The sequence below is a fragment of the Ictidomys tridecemlineatus genome, chromosome 6 (genome assembly GCF_052094955.1).
Source record: "Ictidomys tridecemlineatus isolate mIctTri1 chromosome 6, mIctTri1.hap1, whole genome shotgun sequence".
In the NCBI taxonomy this organism is placed as follows: Eukaryota; Metazoa; Chordata; class Mammalia; order Rodentia; family Sciuridae; genus Ictidomys; species Ictidomys tridecemlineatus.
In genome coordinates, this window is record NC_135482.1 from 107,663,668 (window position 1) to 107,685,048 (window position 21,381).

At 44.7% G+C, this 21,381-nt stretch overlaps 1 protein-coding gene across 50 annotated transcripts in view; it reads right to left on the bottom strand.

Moving 5' to 3' along the window:
* Nucleotides 1-21,381, bottom strand: part of Cacna1c (calcium voltage-gated channel subunit alpha1 C) — a 625,112-nt gene that overhangs the window by 176,058 nt on the left and 427,673 nt on the right. For 38 of the 50 annotated variants that reach the window (XM_078015421.1, XM_078015414.1, XM_078015430.1 and 35 more), the window contains exons 7-8: nucleotides 18,039-18,235; nucleotides 6,736-6,839 (exon numbers count right to left, since the gene is read on the bottom strand). In XM_078015421.1, coding sequence (XP_077871547.1) covers nucleotides 6,736-6,839; nucleotides 18,039-18,235 — 301 coding nt within the window. Of the gene's footprint in view, nucleotides 1-6,735; nucleotides 6,840-7,145; nucleotides 7,250-18,038; nucleotides 18,236-21,381 lie in introns of all 50 variants that reach the window. The other 12 variants (XM_078015456.1, XM_078015444.1, XM_078015422.1 and 9 more) reach the window with 2 other exon arrangements.

Genomic DNA, 21,381 nt, shown 5'->3' on the forward strand with positions numbered 1-21,381 from the left:
AAGTTGTTTGGGGGATATAGGGCCCTTGGTGAAGTGTGCGTGTGCGCGTGTGTATGCGTGCATGCCCTTTCTTGGTTGATCTCTGGGAGGCAGGACACTTTCTTCCTTCTTTCATCAGCAAAGATCTGACTCAAGGCAAGAGGCTGCTGAAACCAGTGCAATGGAGTTTCTTGCACACGTCAAACACTCTACAGGAAAGGCACTTTGGAAGGAAGGATGGCACCAACAAACCTTAGAGGCGCAAAAAACTTAGCTCCTAATTTGTCATGTAGGAGCTATTCTATCACCACTAACTTTCCAGTGTTTGAATTTGCCTTGGAGAGCACAAATTTTAGTTCTCCCCATTTTTATGGTAAAATGGAGAAGGGGCTGGGAGGGGTCTGGGGAAGTATTTAATTGGGAGATTGTGGGGCCTCTCAAACTAATGAGCTTTGGTCAACTGCTGCCTCAATGACGCTCTGGTTTGGATTGAATTTTCTTCTTAAATTTGATTGAATCCAATTCTAATTGAATTGCACTTGCTTATTTCTTGGGCTTTCTGCCAACTAAAGGGTACCTTCATTTCCTTCCCAGGGAATTCATGCCAGGGACAAGGGACCAGATCTACAGCTCACAATAAAGATGGGGGCTTTCCCTTGCTTTGCGCCTATCCTGCTTTTGCCATTGGGGGTGGGCAACAGCTCCTTCCTCCACACCTCTCTGAGCCTCTTGTGGCCTTGGTCTTGCTCTCTGGAGAGAGAAACTTCAGAATGTATTTTCCTTCCTGTGTAGATGAACTACAAAAATCTGTACTTCAAGGTTGCCTCTCCCTATTTCCATTCTCTGCTCCTTTCCCCTGGAGTGGGTTTGAGGTCTTCAGGGACTGAATTGTTAAGGGCTCACTTGAGCTATTTTGGATGATTTTGCAAAGAGTTCAAGGTTTGGTTGCCAAACATCTATTATCCTTCTTTTGGAGTTAGGAGAATAGGACCTGGATCCAACTGGAGTAAGGATAAATGACCCAGTTTTGCAGCATTTGCCCCATGGAGTGAAAGCTCATCATTTAGACCTCAAACTTCTGGGGAACTAAAATAAACATCTGCAGGGAGAAGAGAAAAGCAAGATCTGTGTGGTTCTTACTGATCTGAAGACATTTTCTCTTAGAGAAGAAGGATGCATTTGGGGGCTGGAGGTAGCTGGATGGGGCCTGGAGACATGGAACAGAATGAGGCTCCTGTTGGATCCCACGGAGTGTGGGCATAGCCAGGCTTTGGCAGGGTGGAAGGTGAGCCAGGTTTCCCTCGCCAGGCCCCTGTGGTAAGGAACATGCTGGGTGGCAGTGCCTGGCTCTCTTTATCTCTTTGCCTGGATGCCAGCCATGCGCCTGCTCTGGGGACTGAGCTAATGAAGACATGAAGCCCCAGCCTGACGGGCTGCACTGGGTCCAGGGACTGGAGCCGACGAGACAATCAGTCACCACTGTGGGATTTGTCATAAGGCAGGAGTGCATTTCTTGCCAGAAATGGCCAATATGAAAAATGAGGGGTGGAGTGGAGGGCCAGGGTGCCGGTGCTCAGTCAGGTAAAGCACGTGGCAGAAAATAACTGTGGAAAATCCAATCAATACCGACCACTGGGGCTCTAGGCCCGTGGATAATCAATACGGTCGATCATCATTATTTGTGGGTCTCATATTTACGAATTCTCCTATTCAGTAAATTTATTTGTAAACCCCCAAATCAATACTCAGGGCATGTTCATGGTCATTTATGAACATGCCCAGAATGACAACTTCATATGTTCACTCCATGTGTTCCCAGCTGAGGCCAAACAAGGTATGCTCTGCTTTTTTGTCTTGATCCATTTCTCGTAATGTAAATGAATGTCCTTTTTATAGTCTATTTAGTGCCATGGATTTTGTCTTGTTTTGTCGCATTTTTGTGCTTTTTGTCGGTGGGTTTTGCTGTTTAAAATGGCCCAAGCATAGTTATGAAGAGCTGTTTAGTGTTCCTAAGTGCAAGAAGGCTGTGATGTGCCTGATGGAGAAATATGTGTGTTAGGTAAGCTTCATTCAGGCATGAGTTGAAGGGTTGTTGGCTGGGGGTTCAATGTTAATGAGTCAATGATTGATACTAAATAAGGTATCTTTACACAAGATGGACAAGGGTGGGTATATTGAGTAGTGGACAAAATGCTGTGACCAGAGGCTCACAGGACTCTGACCCTGTATTTCCCCTAAGATTGATGGTTCAGCATTCACTAATTCAGTGTTCATGGCTACATCATAGAACACAACTACTGCGAATAATGAGAATTGAATGTATGTGTGGCCAGCTCTTATGTCCCCACCTCAGGGCATGTGTGTCTGGCCTTTAATTGTTTTCTTCTTGGCCTGGATATTTTGTATTGACTGGTGCCATGGTCCAGTTATACTTCCAGTTTGTAAAATGCCTACCCCTCAGGTCCTCTGCTTTTCTGGGCAAGAGATGTGTCCATTTCAAGTGAGTAAAAAGATGGGATGATTATGCATGTAAGAGATCCTGGGCCTTTTGCAAACTAAAAGTACGTATCTGAAGGCCTGTTTGCCATCACTTAAAGCAAAAGGTAACTGATTTCAGAGTGCAGACTTGCATCTGGTTATAGCTTCAAGTGCGGTTTCAAGAATCTCATTGTCACTGTTGTCATCTTAATTCTAACAAGCTAGAGATTGAGATTTTTGGAGGGGAAAATAATTATAATCCGATTGGGATATATTGCCAGTTTTATGACTTGCATTGGGTTTATGTAAAGGTCAGTAGATAATAACATGAAAGAAGCATTTTGAAAAATATTCCAAGAGATGTATATTCTTCAGACTTGACTCTATCTAGCCTCATCATAAATAAAGTGTTCTGGAGAGAATGTTCCAGATAAAGAATATCCAACCCTAAATGATCAAAATATTTAAATTTCTTCCTTTCTAATGGAAACTTTAAGAATGCCATTCTCTCTCTTCATGAGCAGAACATACTGAGCACAATTTAATCTTTCTTGGCCGGATGAAGGATATAATTTTTCAGGATGATTACTGTGCTGAGCTGTAAAATAGTATCTTCCTTAATTGGTAGATGTAGGGTTCCATACCCTCTGTCCCCAGTCCAGAAGACTGCAGTACTATTGAGTTGGGATCCCTGCTCTGTCAAGTCCCATTTGCAGGGATGCAGCCCCCATGCTTAGCACCCCTGCCTTCTAGGTGGTCTCTGTAGCTTCTTCCTGGGACTATTTCTGCTTCCCTGGTTGTGTCCAGGACCCAGACTGTAGATTGATTCTGCTGCCTGCCTTTCTGTTTGCCCTTCTAACCATGGCTTCTGCTCTTCATCTTCCCGTGACCTGAATGTAGTTTACAAACATTGGACTCATGGGTCAAATGGGCTTGGGGAACATATACCACAGGTTAGAGATAGAGGCTATGAATGCACATTGCTTGGGCTCAGTCCTGGATCCTCTATTTTTCACCTATTGAGTTTCCTCTTTGAAACCTCACTCTTCTTCTTTGTAGAATGGAAATATGAATAGCACCTAACTCACAGAGTTGTTGGGAGCAGTAAGTGAGCTAATGCACCAGAAGCACCAAATGTAGAGCCTGATGCAGAATGGTGGCAACTGCCCATGCTGTCCTAGTGAATGTTGCATGGCTCTGAGACTTTTTTGAGTGCTTATGAAAGGTTTGGTTTATAATCAGAAGTTTATAAGTGACGAATAAGTTGGTGTTTTGCCACAATATTGTGGTTACTATTATATCATCCTGGGTAATCAAGATGCTTGACCCCAGACATCACTACTTTGTGGTCAGCCAACAGAAGCCTGCTTCTAGTTTTTGTCACTGCGTGGGCTGGGGGAGTCCACCAGAGTGGCCAGCCCTTAACATCTTAGGAGAGGCCTCCCTGAACCAGAAAGGGGAGGTGTTCTCCCTCAGACAGCTCTCTGCCTGGGCAAAGGGCCAATCTGTGATTCTATAGCTGCCAGGAGTAGACTGCAGCTCTGGGAGTGGCCAGGTGGCAGGTGCTGGGAAAAGACCAATGTCTGAACTCAAAGACTCACAGTTTCCAAAGTCAAAGAGCTTTCGTGTTCTTGTTCTCTGTGAGTATCACTAAGCACCAGGTTTCAGGCGAGATGTTTTTACACACCTTTTCTCACTCGGACTGAGGGAGAACAGACATGGCTTCAGAATGACCTTTTCTCTGTCATCAGCAGCTGCCGTCATTTGATTTCCCTGATTTGACAACGTGCGGAAAATCATTCCTGTGACAGATAGTCTCCTGCAGGAGGGGCTCATTCTCCACTTCAGATGCCTGGAGGAATTTTACCTGCTGGGTTCAGTTCCTCATCTCCAAGAGAAGAAAGGGGAACTCCATTCTCTTACAGGGTTAGAGCTTTGGCCTGCATTATGGTCCAGAGTCCCTCAATGGACACCTAGAGATTCACCAGTGAAGATGGCGGTCAGGCCCTGCCTGAGTGCTGGTCCCATCCTGCCATTTACCAGTGAAGGGACATTGTCCAAGCCACTTAACATCTCTGGGCTCACATTCTCACCTTTAAAAATAAAAGCTCAAAGTTGTCGGAACTGTGATGATTCTGTCCAGTAATTCCAGTTATGACAGGTATCAGGTAGACAATACTCATCACCGTGACACCACCGTTACTGAGTACTTACTCTACAGCAGTCACTCTGCTGCATCTGACACGAAGGATTTCATGTCATCATCATGACTGCTTATGAACAGGTTGTTATTATCTTCATTTTTTTTTTCAGATGGGAAAACTGAGTTTTAAAAAAGTGAAGTTGCTCAACATTATGCATCCATTAGGTGCAGAGCTGGGTACCCACATTTCTGTCCTGAATGGGGATAATGAGGGTTTTTTTGTTTGTTTTCAATTATTTCCCTAGACATTCACATATAAATCCAGGGCATTTTCTTGTGTTGGAACAAAAAATAAATAAATAAATAAAAATAAAAACCTTTTTACCCTCCAGGCAACTAACTAATCAGGGGATTCCATTATTCTACTCATCACTTTTATTTTTTTGTCTGTGTGTGCTGTGTGTGTGTGTGGTGATGGGGATGGAACCCAGGGCCTCACACATGCTAGGCAAGTGCTCTACCGCTGAGCTGCACCCCTGCCCTGTTCATTGTTTCTCACCCTGTTGGAAAACACTTCTCCTGCCCTTAGCAAAAGGTACAATGCCATCAAGGCCCCGACAGGCCATCTACCATGGAAATGGGTGGGGTGAGATCCTTTCCTTCACCCAGTTCCCAAGAATGAACCCCATGTCCCTGAATCCTATTCAACTGCTCTAGGTGGGGACAGCTCTGCCCTACTTCTGGACTGAGAATGGACAGAACCTCTCCCCTCGAGCCTGAACTCTCACCAGCCCCCATGTTCTTGTCCCTGTACCTCCAGGGAAGACTATTAAAGCAGCTGGCTTGTTCAAGCAGAGCAGGAAGAGATTAATCCCACCCCCCAAAGAGCAAAGGCGGCAGAGTAGGTTGCCCATGAGTGGTCACCAGGAGCATTTAGGTGGCAGGCCTTGGCATGGCTGGTATGGACTGGTGAAGAAGAAAGTGAGCTGACGAAACACTCCGAGCCTCCCACTGAAAACATGGCTGTCCTCAGGGCCATGTGATGCCCCCTCCCAAACCATGTGCTGCCTCTGTCACTTTTACTTTTTTTTTTTCCAGAGGGGGTTACTGAAGATTAAACCCAGGGGTGCTTGACCACTAAGCTACATCCCCAGCCCCCCCCCTTTTTTAAAAATTTTGAGACAGGGTCTAAGTTGTCCAGACTGGCCTCAAACTTGTGATCCTCCTGCCTCAGCCTCCTGAGTTGCTGGGGCTATAGGCATGTGCGACAACACTCAACCTGTCACTTTTAGCTTTATATGAGCAAGGGCTGAGATCAGGTAGATTTTATATTGTAGCCAACTAGGTAAATTTGAAGGAAAGTAAATTCCATCTCCTCTACTGTCAAATAACCTATGACTTTAACTAATTAAGTGTCTTTTCCATTCAGAAAGGGAAAACATTGAACAGTCTATGAATTAAAACTGAAGATAATTAGATTTTTGATCTGTGTTTGTTTACCGTGTGTGTGTGTTTGTATGGATATATGTGTATGTGGATCAAATAAAACTTGCATGCTAGGCAAGTGCTCTACCACTGAGCTACACTGTCAGCCCTACTTATATATTAAATCAAACTATTGTTTCCCTGGTCTGTTTACCACTGAGTAAAAGTGATCTGAAATTCCCAATATTAGCCTGCAAATAGTAACTGACCCAAGAGATAAGGCGAGTACTTATCTGCAAGACTGCTATGTATGTTGAAAGCACTTCCTGTATGAATCCTCCCTCAAATTCCTGCTGGAAGCCCTTTCTACTCAAGGGTCTCCTCATGCTGCTCTGGAGGCTGAGGTTACTGACATACAAGGAGAAGCATCCTGCCTCTCTTAACAGCTTCTTGGGGTTGGAAGGGGATTTGATGAGGAGAGAGGCAGGACTAGGCATCTCTTCTCCATCATCTATCACTCAAACCAATGGACTCCTTCTTGTGCATTTGACCCTTTACCCAGCCAGGCCAAGGACATTCACTTCAAGGCTCCCAAGGTAACCCCTTATCCCAAGTTCATCAGAGCCAGAAAAGGAAAGAGCCAAGAATAGCGGAAAGAATGAATAAAAATAAATGGAAAAATCAAGACCTTTTTCCTTGGTCCTGCTTACCCGCTAAGAACACCGAGAACCAAGTTAAGTACAAAAAATGACCCTATGATGATTAGTGTAACAAAATAGATCCAGGGCCAGTCCCTTCCTACGGCATCATTGACCTGGAAGAATGGAATGATAGTTAGTGAGGCACACATAGCAACCGAGCATGGCCAAGTGCCAGCCACCAGCTCCCCAGACGCTGACCCAAGCAGCGCAGGGACCCGAGGATCCTCTAGGTGCAACTCAGAGGCCAAACAGCCTGCCTGGCCAACGGATCAGAATTTGTGGTTGAATGGAGACTTTTTTTTTCTGGTTTTCCTGGGCCTGTTAAGGTCCTATTCCTGAGGATCCTGGCAATGGTCATAGTGGAACCTGGGACCTTGCTCGGCTGCCTTGTAAAGAGGACATAAAAATGGTCAGCTTACCCGCTCAACACACCGAGAACCAGATTTAGAACGAAAAAGGATCCAAAGATGACCAGACTGACAAAATACACCCAGGGTAACTCATAGCCCATAGCGTCCTGCATCTGGAAAGATGAAGGAAAGTTAGGAAAAAGAAAGCAGAACTGAGTTAAAGCAAAGAGGCAGGTAGAAAGGTGTGGGAACATATCTGGAGGAGACAATGGGGCCGAACTTCTGGATCAGGATCCATCATTACCCTTGGCTTCATCTCTGTTCAGAATACCTGCCCATGACCCTGATCTGAACTGTGAAGGGACTTTGCAGGCTCTCTCTCTTAAGAGGAATCTTGCCTTCCAATCTCTGTTGTCTTATTTTCTGGAAAAGAAAGATTTCTCCAATGTTTTCAATTCACTTGCCTAACAAGGTAGGTCACCTCAAAATATAATTTCTAAGCTGTGGGATAGATTTAGCTCAGTTGGGTTTATGTGGCCATCCAATCTTCTGTTGTACCTTGAGGCATCCTGACCTTGGAGTGTGAAGCATGTCACTGACAAAGCTGGAGAACCGAAGCCTTCCAGCATGTGTGAGGAAAGAGATCTTCCTAAAGTCTTGCCACCTGGACCCTGGGCTATGCCCAGAATCTAAAGCTGAACCTCAGTGCTCCATAAGCTGTACAGGCCACGGGCCAGGAAAGGCAGCCAGTTTGGTGTAAGCATTCAGAGCAGGGTCCCTGTACCTGTCACCACAGCCGAGATAGAGGTGGTGTGTGTAGCCAGGGGTATGCCAGAGCTAACTCCTATGGCTGTGGAGAATTCAGTGTGTATCTCTTCCCAGCTCTGTGTTCAGTGACTTCACCTTGGCAGCTTGACCATGACCATGGTGGAAGTATTTACACCACAGAAATGGACAGCTGCCTCAACTTCCTGTCCCTTGAAGCTGGAGGGTGGACATGAAGAGAGATCACAGAGCAATGTTTTTATCAAAGAAGAAATTCATTTTGATTGTTCCTCAAACCTACTTCTTCTGATGCTTTATGAGTGTACTAAACAGTACACTCTAATCCTACTGTCCTAAACACGAACCCAACATTTTCTATGTGAAATTAGTTTATAAACCCCAAATTCCTAAGATCCAAGCTTCCTGAATGACTTCCATCAGTGGAAGTCATCTTAAAGCAAGATCCTAAATAATAGCAGCATCCTGCATCATGGGGACCTTGTTTGGTCCCCACTCTGAAACTGAGATTGGGCCCCCAAACCCATGTTTTTACAAGCCCCTAGGTAATTCTGATGCATGCTAATGAAGTTTGAGACCACTGACCTACCATTCTCTCCATAGTTCCCAACCTCATCTATAACAGCATAATAGAAATTGTGATTTTCCCCATATCTCCATTATGTTGTACAGCAGCAGCATTGCTCAAAGTGTGGTCCCAAGACCACCAGCACCAGCATCATTTGGGAAAACTGACAAAGCAGGTTCCTGGTCCTGTTCCCAGTCCCAAGAGCTCAGTATGGCTCATAAATCTACACTGTTATCAGCCCAAGTGGTTCTAAGGTATGCTTAAGTTTGGTAACCAATGCTGCTATTTCCACTCCACGTGCCTTAGTGAGTGGTGGGATATTAAGTCTCTCATCCCTCAGGGCTTCTTAGACTCTCAAAACCTATCCAGGAACTGAAGTATGCTGGTAAATATTATGTACTCCATGTGCTGTGAATAAAGAAGATTGAGAAGTATTGAGAGATCTACCTAGTCTCATAGGTTTGAAGTATTACATCCCAATATGTTCCTTATGAATCCATTAATACTTCTTATTTTTTTTGCATGGAGAAATTCACCAAATATAGTCACAGCATATAATGCAAAAATTGTATCTGTGGATCATTGGTTTGAACTGAATTAACGAGGAAGAGAAGAGTTCCCAACCTATGTCCACATAACCATGTCACAATTAAATTCAATTTAACCAATTTATTGAGCATTCCCATTCCCACCTACCCTGCTCTGTTGTTTCCATAGGACTTATCACTTTACAACTGTGCAATTTATTTATTTATGACAGTTATTATTTGTTGTCTTCCATGCTAGATTGTAAACTCCACAAGCTTTGTGCACTGGTGAATCCCATGTGCTGGAACAGTGGTGCCTTGCATATGGTAGATACTCAGTAAATGTTTGTGGAGTGAATACATGATTTTAAGATGTGCTAGGTGGTGTGCTGTAAATAGGAAGCCTTCTTAGCAGGGAAACTTAAGTAAAAAGCAATTACAAAGATAGGGGTGGTAAATGCCAATTGTAGGAGGAAGTAGGGAAGACTGGCTGGATGAGGCTGAGCAGGCGAGAGCCAGACCAGGCAGGGCTGTGTGAACTTCGTACTGGGGAGTCACTAAAGGCAAGTGGAGTGAAGGAGCAGGAAGGAAGCCCGGAGTCCATGTGATCCTCTGACGGGAATGGGGGTTTCCTAGGAACTTGGCCATTGTTAAAAATAGAGCATGCAGCTGTAAAGCCTTCCTGGCTGTGGGATGGAGGATTTTCTCAGTGGCTGCACTACTAAAATATCCAGCAAAACAGCAGCTGTTGGGAGAAGCAGGGCAGAAGGTCTTTGGTGGGGCTGGATGTGTGTGTGTGTGTAGGGGGGACTCTGTCCCATCACAGGGAGCCTGGGAGCCTTCCTTTGGCCAGAAGGCATGTCTGAACCAAGAATGCAAAGGAAACCAGACCTGAGCAGAAGAAAAACAACATCACATAACACAAGCTGAGGCAGGATGGGTGAAGTGAGACTAGGGAGAGAAAGGTGTGGGAGCTACGAGACGCCGCCACGGTGGTCTTGCAATACTGGAGTATGCACGTCTCTCTAATATGGCACAGTGAGCAGACCCTTTGCCTACTCTCAGTAGCAGTCACATTCAAATCCATGTTTGTTCACCAAGTCACTGAGTGACCACAGCATGTAAGGTGTGGGTTCTGTGTTGAACCCTCTGCTGCAGATTTGAAGATGGCCCGAGATGGGATCCCAGGCATCTGCCAAAGAAGGACTTCTCAAGTCAGGAGTGTCCTTGTGGCTTTTCCTTTCTCAGGTTGTTCTATCCTGCTAAGAAAGGTCAAAGCAGTTCTTGCCTTTCCTCTAAATTAGTGCTTCTTTAATTTGGGGGAAAGTAGGAGGTCAGGAAACACTGATGAAAACTAGGAACTGTCACCAAAAAATGGGCCCATCCATGCAGCATTCTGCACATAATCTCAAGAGGCACTGAGCCCCTGAGGCCCATGCCTGCGCCCCACGTCACTGACTTGCTCTAATGATCGATGGACTTATTTCATCCGAACTCCAAAGGAAAGCTTTCTCTTCGTGTGAGCCACGGAGTCCATGGTGGCAGAGGTCTGTTTTGAGCAGGTTCTCTTGGCCTATCCCTGGATCACACGCCCCCTGTCCCCCACCTGCTGGCACAGGACAGGCGGGAGCAGGCAGTCCCAGGAGGAGATGGTGTGCTCACCACAGTTCACCCTCCCAGAGCTGCCTCCAGAGCCTGGGCAGATGGTGAGTGGGAGGGAGGACTGGTTGGCAATCCCCCAGCCTCCCCAGAATGAAATCTCTCCTCACTGGTGCCTCGTACCCCCCCTAAACTTGGTGAACATTTTACTTCACCAAAAACAGCCCCCAGGCCACACAAACCCACAAGGCTTGGAGATTGTCTTGGGCCCTTGATTACTATGGGCATCCTTTCCTATGTGTCACACACCAGGCTGCAGTGACATTATGGACCTCCTGTAGATGGAACTCTGGACCTGAAGTTTGTCATCCCACAGACGGCCAGGGCTGTAAGGAGGAAACCCATGCTCTCCACCTTCCCTGGAGTCCGACGTGCCTTCTTGGGCTGTGGGCTAGTTACTTTAGAGGTTCAAGGTGGGGACTAGCAGGTGAGGGCTGAGAGGGGGACAGTAGAGAGATGGAGGAGCTTCCAAGGTGGTCCTAAGAAGCCCACCGCTCCCTGGATGAGCAACACTTGGCCGCCCAGAAGGCGTTTCTGGTGCTCCAGTGTGAGGAGAAAGTGCTCCCTTTTTTTCTTTCTTCTCCTTATTCTGGGCCACCTACTTTTGGGGGGCAGGCTGGGTAGAGAGCACACAGTGCTGGGTGGCTCTGAAGTAGGACGAGGCCTGGAGTGATGAGACTCAGGTCTTAAATCAGCTGGAATGCACTATTAAGAAGGGGGAGAATAAAGAAAGTCGTATTTTAAAAAACGACCCAGATTGCTGACACCCTTATTTAGAAGTGAAAACAGATAGATCTTCTCAAACCATTAAGCTGGATGTTTCTTAGGTCTCTAACAAAAGAGCCGTGTGATTTCCCCAAGGAGGCACCACAGGGAGGCATCTGGATGTCCACCATCTGCAGTTCGGGGCCTTAGGTCCAAGAACTAACAGGATGACCCCTGCTTTTGCTAAAACACACGGCCCTGCTATTCTCAGTCTGTGGACAGAATAAAGGGAATGCTGAATGAAAAATACCAAAAACCCTTCAGAAACCAGTACCTAATTCCTTGTAGGAGTCCACAACCTTAAATCTTTTAATCTATCATTTATTTTCCCCCAAAAAATTAAAATACGAGGAATAGCACCTCCCTGGCTTGTTCCCTTGGGACCTTTCCTGATCCCAGCTGATCTCCGTGGGTCTCCATGTCATTTGTTCCTTCTCCTGTAATGTTCTTGGCACCAGCACCATAGATCCAAAAAGACTAAATAGTTGCAGCAGGTGCCAAGAGAGGCCATTTTCTGTCAAAAGGCAGGAGGTACAAGCCCATAAAAAGTCACAGTGCTTTCCATGGAGTGTCATTAGAGGACACGATTTGCTGACCGTGAAGGCCAGTCAGCCCAGGGCAGTGCTCTGTATGTCGGTGACTCTTCATGACCCGTGTCACTGGAATGTGAGTGTCTACCCGGTGGGTCACGGAGTGAGCAGTAAGTGGGAAAACAGGTTTCATCTGGCTCCCTTCTAACCCTGTACCTTTTTCTTGTTGTTCAGAAAATTCCTGTCTCTGAGCACAAGTAGAAGCCTCACTTATGTGGGCTTCTTAAGAAAACAACAGACTTCTAACACCAAGGCAAGCCAACAAATCAAATTCCTCTGCGTATTTAAAAAAAATATTCCCTGAAATCAGATGGGCTCGTGCAGTGATGCTGTGAGGGAGGTCAGGAACCAGGGAGCATGGCGGCCTTGGTCTGAGCACCTGTCCAGGGCACAGCTGGCTCACAGCCAGAGATGCTTACAGCAGGCCCAGGGGCCCGGGCTGATACCTCCAGCTGCACCTCAGCAGCCTGCAGACGTCAGGGGTGAGAACACTTTGGGGTGGCCCAGCTGTTTCTTGGGTCTGATGAGAACCTAAAGCACAGGTGAAGGCTTCCTTTCCCTAGCCATAGGCACCTGCTCCCGTTCCTCATACAGCCTCGGGATCAGTAGAATCCCACTCCCCCCAGAGCATTCTGTGTCCCCGCACAGCTCCCTGCACTTCATATCACTAAGCCTCACTCCTTCACATGTTCTGTACCGCTTCAGTTAGATCCCAAACTCCTGGAAGGCAGGCCGTATTCTCTGCATACCACACTTTGCCTTATGCTCACTCAGCCCTGGGAATATAGTAAATGCTCAATAATTGTTGCTAAATTGAATTACTGAATATTAAAGCTTACTCATCTAAAACCAATGAAATAAACTCAATAAATGAATGAATGAATTAAAAAATGAAAGAGGTGCTAACTCTCTTTCTTCATGTGTTTATGAATCATTAATTTACTGTTGAGCTGGTAGATTCTCTGTTTAAATCAGCACAGGTACTAAATGGGTGATACTCTGAGATTAAAAGTTGAAGACTTCAGAGTCTCTTCTTCCATTCCCATGGGGAGCCCAGAGGCTGAGGATTTTCTCTCAGCAATTCCCGTAGAATGGCTATTGGTTCATCAGCAGAATTCAGCTCTGCCCCTTAAGCTTTTGTGATATCTTTAGACTCATGTTCTATATTTTACAGTGAAATATGGTGGACTTTTTAAAGCAAGGTGGAGTGGAAAAAATAGGATCAAACACCCAAATTCAACCTGCTTGGATGAAAAAGACTTTTGTCATAATTAAGGGAATTAGTGGCTGTGTGTGTGTGTGTGTGAACTTCGTAGGAGTATGTTCTCTGCATGTCTAGACATGTACAGGGGACGGCAAAATGAAGTGTGGAATTGACAACTGACTGGGAAAACAGGTTTCATCAGGTTCCCTTCTACCCTTGTTCCTTTTTATCATTGTTCACTGAAAATTCCTGTCTCTGAGCACATGTAGAAGTCTCATTTACATGGGAGAAGAAAACTTGACTTATAAAAAATTAAATCATTAAGAGTTTGTTTCTCAAGGTTTCTGGCTGGCCGAATCAAAATGGAACCCCAATCTGGGACTATCAAAGACATTATTTTGTGATTCTAAAAAAAAAAAAAATCTTTCCTTTCTATGGCTTCTCAATAAGAATTCTTTCTAACTTTATTTTAAAGCTCAACTTTTCATTTTTAAAAGATCAGTGGAAGAACTGATTATGGAGAAGTCACTGAGGAAACAATGGGTGGTGTCAGGAAGAGGGTGACCCACAGGGCAGAATGAGGTGTGAGTCTAGGAAGGCACAGACCAAAGGTGTCTACAGGGCTGCACAATACTCTTGGGGTCCCTAGATCAGAAGGTGGGTGAGCGGAAGCCTACGGAATCCTCTTGATGAATATTCGGGCATCTAGATTCCTGCAGAGTGGAGACGTGCACCTCCTGTGACGCGTGCTCTCACGGCTGCCTCCCTTTTCCTTGAGTTTCACATGCCACCTTCGCTGGGTGTTGCAAACTCCAGGTTGGTGACCATTATTTTCTATTCCCAGGATCATGGTGATGTATCAAGTGCTGGGCACAAAGATATTTGATTGATTGATATTTATGCTACTTGGTGATGATCTGGCTACAATTTGAAAGAGATAATGCTCAGAGTTTCAGACTGCAACAGACCATATTTGAGAATCCTACAGAGAGTCTGGAAGATCAGTTTGACTCAATAGCCTCTTATATCTTTTGGAAAGCACATGCCTAAACCATATAAGACAAACAGTCTTGAATTATATGCAGATAGATAAAGATGTTTAGTTTAAAAAAACAAAACAAAACACCTGAAAGTAGAAATGGAAACCAATGGTAATCTCATTCTATTATTGTGTTTTCTCTCTTGGAGCTTCATTTCTCCTTCAGAAGAAAGGTGGGGTTTTTAATCTGATCACATTCCCTCCCCCTCCTACCCAGGTCCTAGTTTTTGAGAGACTTGGACATTCTGAGAGTAAATGGAGGGGTCTTGGCTTAAGAGGTCGTTTCCCAAGAAAACTCCACCCCAATCTAAGTTTTGGTTTAGTTTCTAAATCCTATGCCCTGTCCTTTCCCTGTCCTCTGTAGACAGAGAATAGGACATTAGGGAAAAGACATGTTGTAAGCCAACTCTTCAGCTTGTCAGGTCTCAACCCAATGGCCAACGGCTTTCATAGATGAGGAGATGTTTAAGTATCATGTGACCAACTTTGATGGTATTTTTGGTCCACCAACTCTTCAAAATCATGAGAATACAATACAATAATTAGTGTCAGTGGAAAAGAGCTACAGACTCAGTATCATCCACAATAGGAGGCAGGTGTCTGTCATGTGTTATTGGAGACGTTCAAGGTCCCCTCTATAAGAGGCTACATATAGTGACTCAATCAATTGCTGCCGCTGCTGCTGCTTCTCTTCCTTCTTCTTCCTCCTTAGGGCAGAAATGAGGTTGAACCCAGGGCCTCACGCACACTAGAAAAGCGCTCAACCACTAATTTGTGTTCCCAGCCCTTTTGACTTTCTATTTTCAGACAAAATCTTACTAAGTTGCCCAGGCTGGTGTTGAACTTGTGATCCTCTTGCCTCTGCATTCCCAGTAGCTGGGATTACAGGTGTGCACCACTGCACCTGGCTTAATGACTTCTTTAATGTTTTAATGACTTTTTCTTTTCCCCAGAAATATCTATCTGGCTGGTTTTCTAGTTTAGAATGAACCCACTACCAGGGCTCCCATTTACTGCTGTACTTGAAATCTTGAATACTCCTTTGCAGGTTCTCTGGACTTGAACATTCTTTATAAGGGAAGACTATTTCCCCATTCTCCATGAAAATTATGTGTCCCTAGACTGGTTCAAATCCAGTGGCTTCAAAGCAGCCACATGTATGTTTAATAAGTGAGATTTCTAGGAGTTTCAACTCCAGCTCAGGCATCCGAATGGCCTGGATAGTTTTTTTTTTTTTTCCCCAGAAGGCAGATACTAGGGTCCTAACTTAGGAACTTCTAATTCAATGGCTTGGAGGTAGTTCTGGTATTTGTATATTAAGAAAGCTCTATAATTGATATTAAAATATCCTGAGATTGAGATATTGCAAGTTAAAGATATGGCATAGAGGCAAGGACAAGAAATGCAGAAGAGAAAGAAAGGTTGGGGGGGAGAAGAAATAGCCACAGAAAGGTCAAAGCAATTAGAGAGGTTGTCTGACAGCAGGAGCATTGGGCTGGGAGGTGCCTCCACCATGAATAATCAAGTAGTGACTCTGTTTCAGCTTCAGGGGTGTGTGTGTTTGGGTACAGATACACACACATAATATGGCCACTTTGTAAAGGTGCTGGGAAAATCAGAGTGAGGCATGTCCCATGAGCCTGGGGATCATTCTTTCACCTCGAACACTTTTTCCATTCCCAGCCTGAGCTCTATCACACACCCCCCAGGGGAGAAAGCACAACACAGCTGCCGAAAATTGGTAGTTGCGGTTGTGTGCCTTTTCCTATTCCCCTCTCTGGCTGTCACTGTGACAGTATTTCTTTGGGTCACATCTGGTTGGTGGGGTATCAATGACTTGTGACGGGGAGAAGGAAGATCACGAAAATACATCAGGGCCATCAGCCAAGTAAATTATACCTATTCCCCCCACCCAGCACCCACCCACCCCCTGCCACCCTGTCCTCAACTTGGTGCCATGAGAGGCTTTTCCATAGCAACTGAAGGCATGTGTTTGAAGCTCATGGGAGGAGGCGCCAAAGCCCACACAGTCGTATAGTCCACGGCCCATACGTGGAAATTCCCTATGTGCAGGAGGATCTTTCCTCCCTCGGTTGGCCAGAGGGACTCACCCAGGGTAGAAGGACCAGTTAGAACCACTTGGGAATTTGGTCTGCTTTGCTAAGTATAATAAATTTGCCCAAGTGTAATAAGTTCAGATTCTTCTCTTTGTCTTCCAAATTGTACAAACCCAAGTTTTCATTGAACATCAGCCTGAAAAATATCTTCCGGGTTTAATTTTAGTTTGAGGCAGAGGCAATACCACCGTTGTCTTCTGTTCAGAGTATCGCAAAACAACCACTTTGCCATGGTACATTCTCTTTCTGTGCACCATTATTCAGTTTAGAATTTAGTTTGTTTTTTAGACAATTGGATCATATTTATGACTGAATCTTCACTACCTAGGAGCATCCCTGGCATGTAAGGACACTCAATAAATGTTTGCTGGGAACAAGGGACTCAGGCAAGTTTCCAGTAGTCATTGACAGAGAGGTACAAATTTCATAGCAACACTGGGCTTTGGCATGTTGACTATAATGTAAAAACTCAAGAAGAGAGGTTTTGAATCAATAGGACATGGTGCTTATAAAAAAAAACTTTAGAAGATATGATACTGTGCATCACATCTCTGTACTGTTATACAACTCTTCCTTCTGATGCTGTAAGAAGTCAACACCTCTCTTGGCATTATTTCCTTTCTATCTGGCAGCTCTGCTGATGGGGAAGGCATTTGCTTCCCTCTCACTCTTCCCTGCTTTCGTTTGTAGACACTGTTCCCTACGCAGCCTCTTAGATTGTTTTCATGATGGCCAAATAGATTTGACTATTTGCGAAACTCTGGGAGGGATGATATTTTCAAGACTGGCAACCGCTTTATTCGCCCAAAATTCTGGAGAACAACACTGGATCCTGGCAAGTCATTTCTCATGCTGAAGTAGGAGACACTACAAAGAATATATTTTCTGGAGGTTTTACAAATAATGGACTTGACTCTGCCAGAATGGAGACAGCTCAAATACAGTGTACGTATTTGCCGATTGGATAGACTATATACAAATCTGGCACTTCAAGGGCTTGAACATTGGCAAAGTAGTGACAGCTGCTGGATAATAAGAGGAGCATATTTAAAGTAAAAGAAAATATATTATGGATTGGTTGGCACTCAAGGAGTGGGATTTCTAAATATGCAGCACACAACCAGTAGAGTGCTCTGTTAACTGTGAAAACAGTGACAGTTTATTTTTCTAATGAACTATCCTAACATGTTAAGGTAAAACTAATGAGAAATGATGCTACTAATGAGAAATAATGCCATAATGCTACCCAATTCAGTAGAAATCTTTTTGGAAGATCAGGGCCGATTTTTCTCTTTAGCCCTAAGGATTCATCATTGTGCCCTGTTGCTCTCTTTTAGAGAAGGAGGGGGCAAAAGAATAATAGAAGAAGGGACTCCACAATGGGAAGAGGAATTAGACAGAATCTCTGTGCCGGGCATGGCCAGCTCATTCACAGAGCATCCACTGCACATCAGTGTTCTTCAATATAGCCAGATAAACTGAAGATGGTGTTTCTCCAAGGCTGACGGGCAGGGAGAGGAGACTATTTAGATTGGCATTCCATGCTTCGTTTCTCAGGTAAGACCTGGAAGAACTCAGGGATACTTATCAACCATTCCTTCAAGATGTGTGCATGACCCTAGTATCACAGGGAGAAGAGAAAGGGAGATGTGGAGGTCAGGCCCACACCTCTGTACTCCCTGCCCCAAGTGCCCGATTCCAGGTACGTACCCAATACAGCACGTCCGTCCAGCCCTCCATGGTGATGCACTGGAACACTGTCAACATGGCGAAGGCAAAATTGTCGAAGTTGGTGATGCCGTGCTTGGGACCATCCCACCCGGGCTTGCACACAGTGCCGTTCTGACACTGCCGCCCATGGCCTGTCTCCAAAGCACAGGGGGAAGGATCCTCTTCTGCTGGAACATCTCCAAGGTCAGGGGAAAAGAGTGAAGGGAGGGAAAGAAGTGGGCAGAGAAAGAAGCAAAGGCATTAGAGAGATAAGTGAAAGGACAAGGTTGAGGGGATAACCACGGGATCATGCAGAACCAGTCTGAATGAGCCCCCTGCCTCATATATGAATCAAACATAAAGATCTAGGTATTCATTTGAGTGTGCCACCAACTTAGAAGGTCAGTACTTTCAACTAGCTGTTGGAAAAACGGTATTTTAACCTTGGCAATTGATTTCAAGGATAGTAGGACTATTGCCCATTCTGTTGTAATGACTTGGCACCATAGTCAAGTGGCAGACAAAAAGGTAATGATGATGCAACCATTTGAAGTGGAAATTGTTCTGAAAAATGACAGAACGTCTCTCTCCTTCCCTCTCTCCCTTCCTTCCTTCCAAGTCAAGGCTAGAGGGTTCCTTCACATGGTGAGTTAACAGATCCCAGCCATTAATGCTTTGTGATTACACTAGTCCATTTCATATGACATGGTGCATCACCAGGATTCAAGTTACTTCAGCGGGAAGCCTGCTGAGGACGGACAAAGCGTGGGCTGATGGTAGGGGGGAGGCACCCACTGCTGACTGTGTCTTGTGCATGTCAGGTGGGACATTGCAGTGCTGTCCTTTGCTCTCCAGCATTAACACCTTTCAGAAGAGGTGAATCATTTCCTGACCCCTAATAAAGACAGAGTGGTGGTGGGTGACAGCATGAAGACTTCCTAGGGGGCTGGGGATGTGGCTCAAGTGGTAGCGCGCTCGCCTGGCATGCGTGCGGCCCGGGTTCGATCCTCAGCACCACATACAAACAAAGATGTTGTGTCCGCCGAAAACTAAAAAATAAATATTAAAAAGAAATTCTCTCTCTCTCTCTTAAAAAAAAAAAAAGACTTCCTAGGTGTGGGCAGGACTTTTCCAGGACAAAATATGACATGTCATCTGTGGAGAAAGACAGTGCTGGGAAGAGCTACTAGCAAATTCATGAGTTAAGATGCAATTTATAATTTCAGTGTGCAAATCACTGGTAACTTTAAGACTTGATGGGTCTAAATTATAGTAAAATACTAAGGTAGCCTTGATCCCTGTGAAAGGTGAGAGTGGGAAATTCCCAGCAGTTTGTGAAACCGAGGCTCTTGTACCTGTGGAAAGTGATGACAGTGGCAAAGAGAAGCGACCTCAGTTCTTACAAAGAATTCACAGCAGTGAAAATACAACCACAGAGAGAAAATTTGCTTGTAGTTCTTCATTTAGAGACAAGAGGTCACCCAGGATCTTTTCTTTTTTTTGTAAGGATCAAAACAATGGCAAGTGTGATTAATATGCCTGTGGGACACAGGCTCTGCTTGGAAGATGATTGGTTGGCTCGCTATTTCTGTTTGTGGCTTCTAATTTGAAACTGTTCACTTTCAAGAGGAAGTCAGAAATAGTAATCCTTCGGGGATAATTCTTAGGAGAATGGAGTTGAGTGTGATGGTTGAAAATATATGTCTGGTGTCTCCCTGGTGGCTATCCTGGGTGCTTGGTTTCCTCTTCCTCCTCCCAGTCCTCACCTCTTCTACGCCACGCACACACCACACAGAGTTTTACTGAAGTATAATTTACATGCCTTGGAATTCATCAATGTAAATGTGCATCACAATTATTTTTAGTGCATCTTCATGATTTTGCAACCAACACCACAATCCATTTTAACAGCTCCATCACCCCTCCCCAGTGCGCTGTCACAGTCAGGCCTTGTCTGACCCCAGCCTCTAACAACCTCATCTGCTTTCTGTCTCCAAAGCTTTGTGTCGTCTCGAAATTTCACATAAATAAAACCACACATTATGTGGCTTTTTGTGCTCCTCTTTTTCGCTCAGCATCGTATTTTTGGATTCGTCCCTGTTGTTGCCTGGTTCAGTGTAGCATGTTCCTCTTTATTGCTGAGCAGTGTGTTTTACTGTACGTTGATCCATTCACCGGTTGGCGGACATTTGGATTCATTCCAGGTTTGGGCCATTCTGATTAATGCTGCTTCCTGGCTTATTTGCGGCCTGGTGCCCAAACTTGCATGTGGGTCCTTTGTTCAATGACCAAGGTGATGGGTCTGCAATAAGGATCTCTGAGCTGTTTGAGATCGGAATCCACACCATTTGCTTATTCCAGGGTCTGGCTCCCAGGAGGGCTCCAAATATTAAGGGAGCTGAACTGAACTCCCCTTTAGCTACATTTTTTTTTTGCATGAATTTTGATACTGTGAAATCTTTATAGAGATTGGGGCAGGAGAGAAACTAAAAAGTGAATCCCAAACCTAAATAATACATTAAAAATAGCAGAGCACCTAAAAAAATTCAGAGTTGAGAGACTGGAAGACCAAGAACCAAACATATCATAAATTCTGTTTGGTTCTCACTCATTCTAGAAATAGCTTTCTAGAATGATGTGTTCAGTCACGTGGTAAAGTGCTGGAATGATATGAGAGATGGGACAAAAAAAAAAAAAAGAGGGTGAAAAAAATAAAGGGAAAACCTGCATCTCTTTTTCCTCTATTTTGCTTTTTAGTGGCGGGAAGATGCTGTTGATCTTCACATTGTGACGGCTGATCTGACAGCTTTCCCTGTAACCTCCCTTCCCAAAACAGCAGAAATAAGGCAAAAGGGGAAGCTGCCAAAGCGAGCTCCGAGTGTCCTCAAGGGAGGAAAACATGTTTGGGGATTTTTACAGATACATGTTACAAAGAAAATGGCATCAAGGGAGAGTGATCTCATTAATAAAAGAGAAAGGGATGAGACTCAGAAATATTATCATCCACAGGCTCAAGTGCCTCTCCGCTATTTTAAATCTATCTTGAACAACAATAAAAAAGATTGGAGAACAATTAAGAAGCAATGATGATCCGGTAAAAATAGGAATCTATAAAAAGCACGAAAGGGAACACTTGAAAAATGTGAACACACATAAATCAGCAGGTCCTGCAACAGGGACTCCAGGGTGAGGGGAAAGGAGCTTAAATGGGAAACGTGTTGCAAAAGTGGGAACAGGAGTGGGGGGAGGCACATGCGGACAAAGCAAGTCGAGCTCTATGTTTCAAAACAAATGAAGAAAGGCAAGGTCGTTCTAGAAACTCCAAATTAAGTGGTTTTTTTTT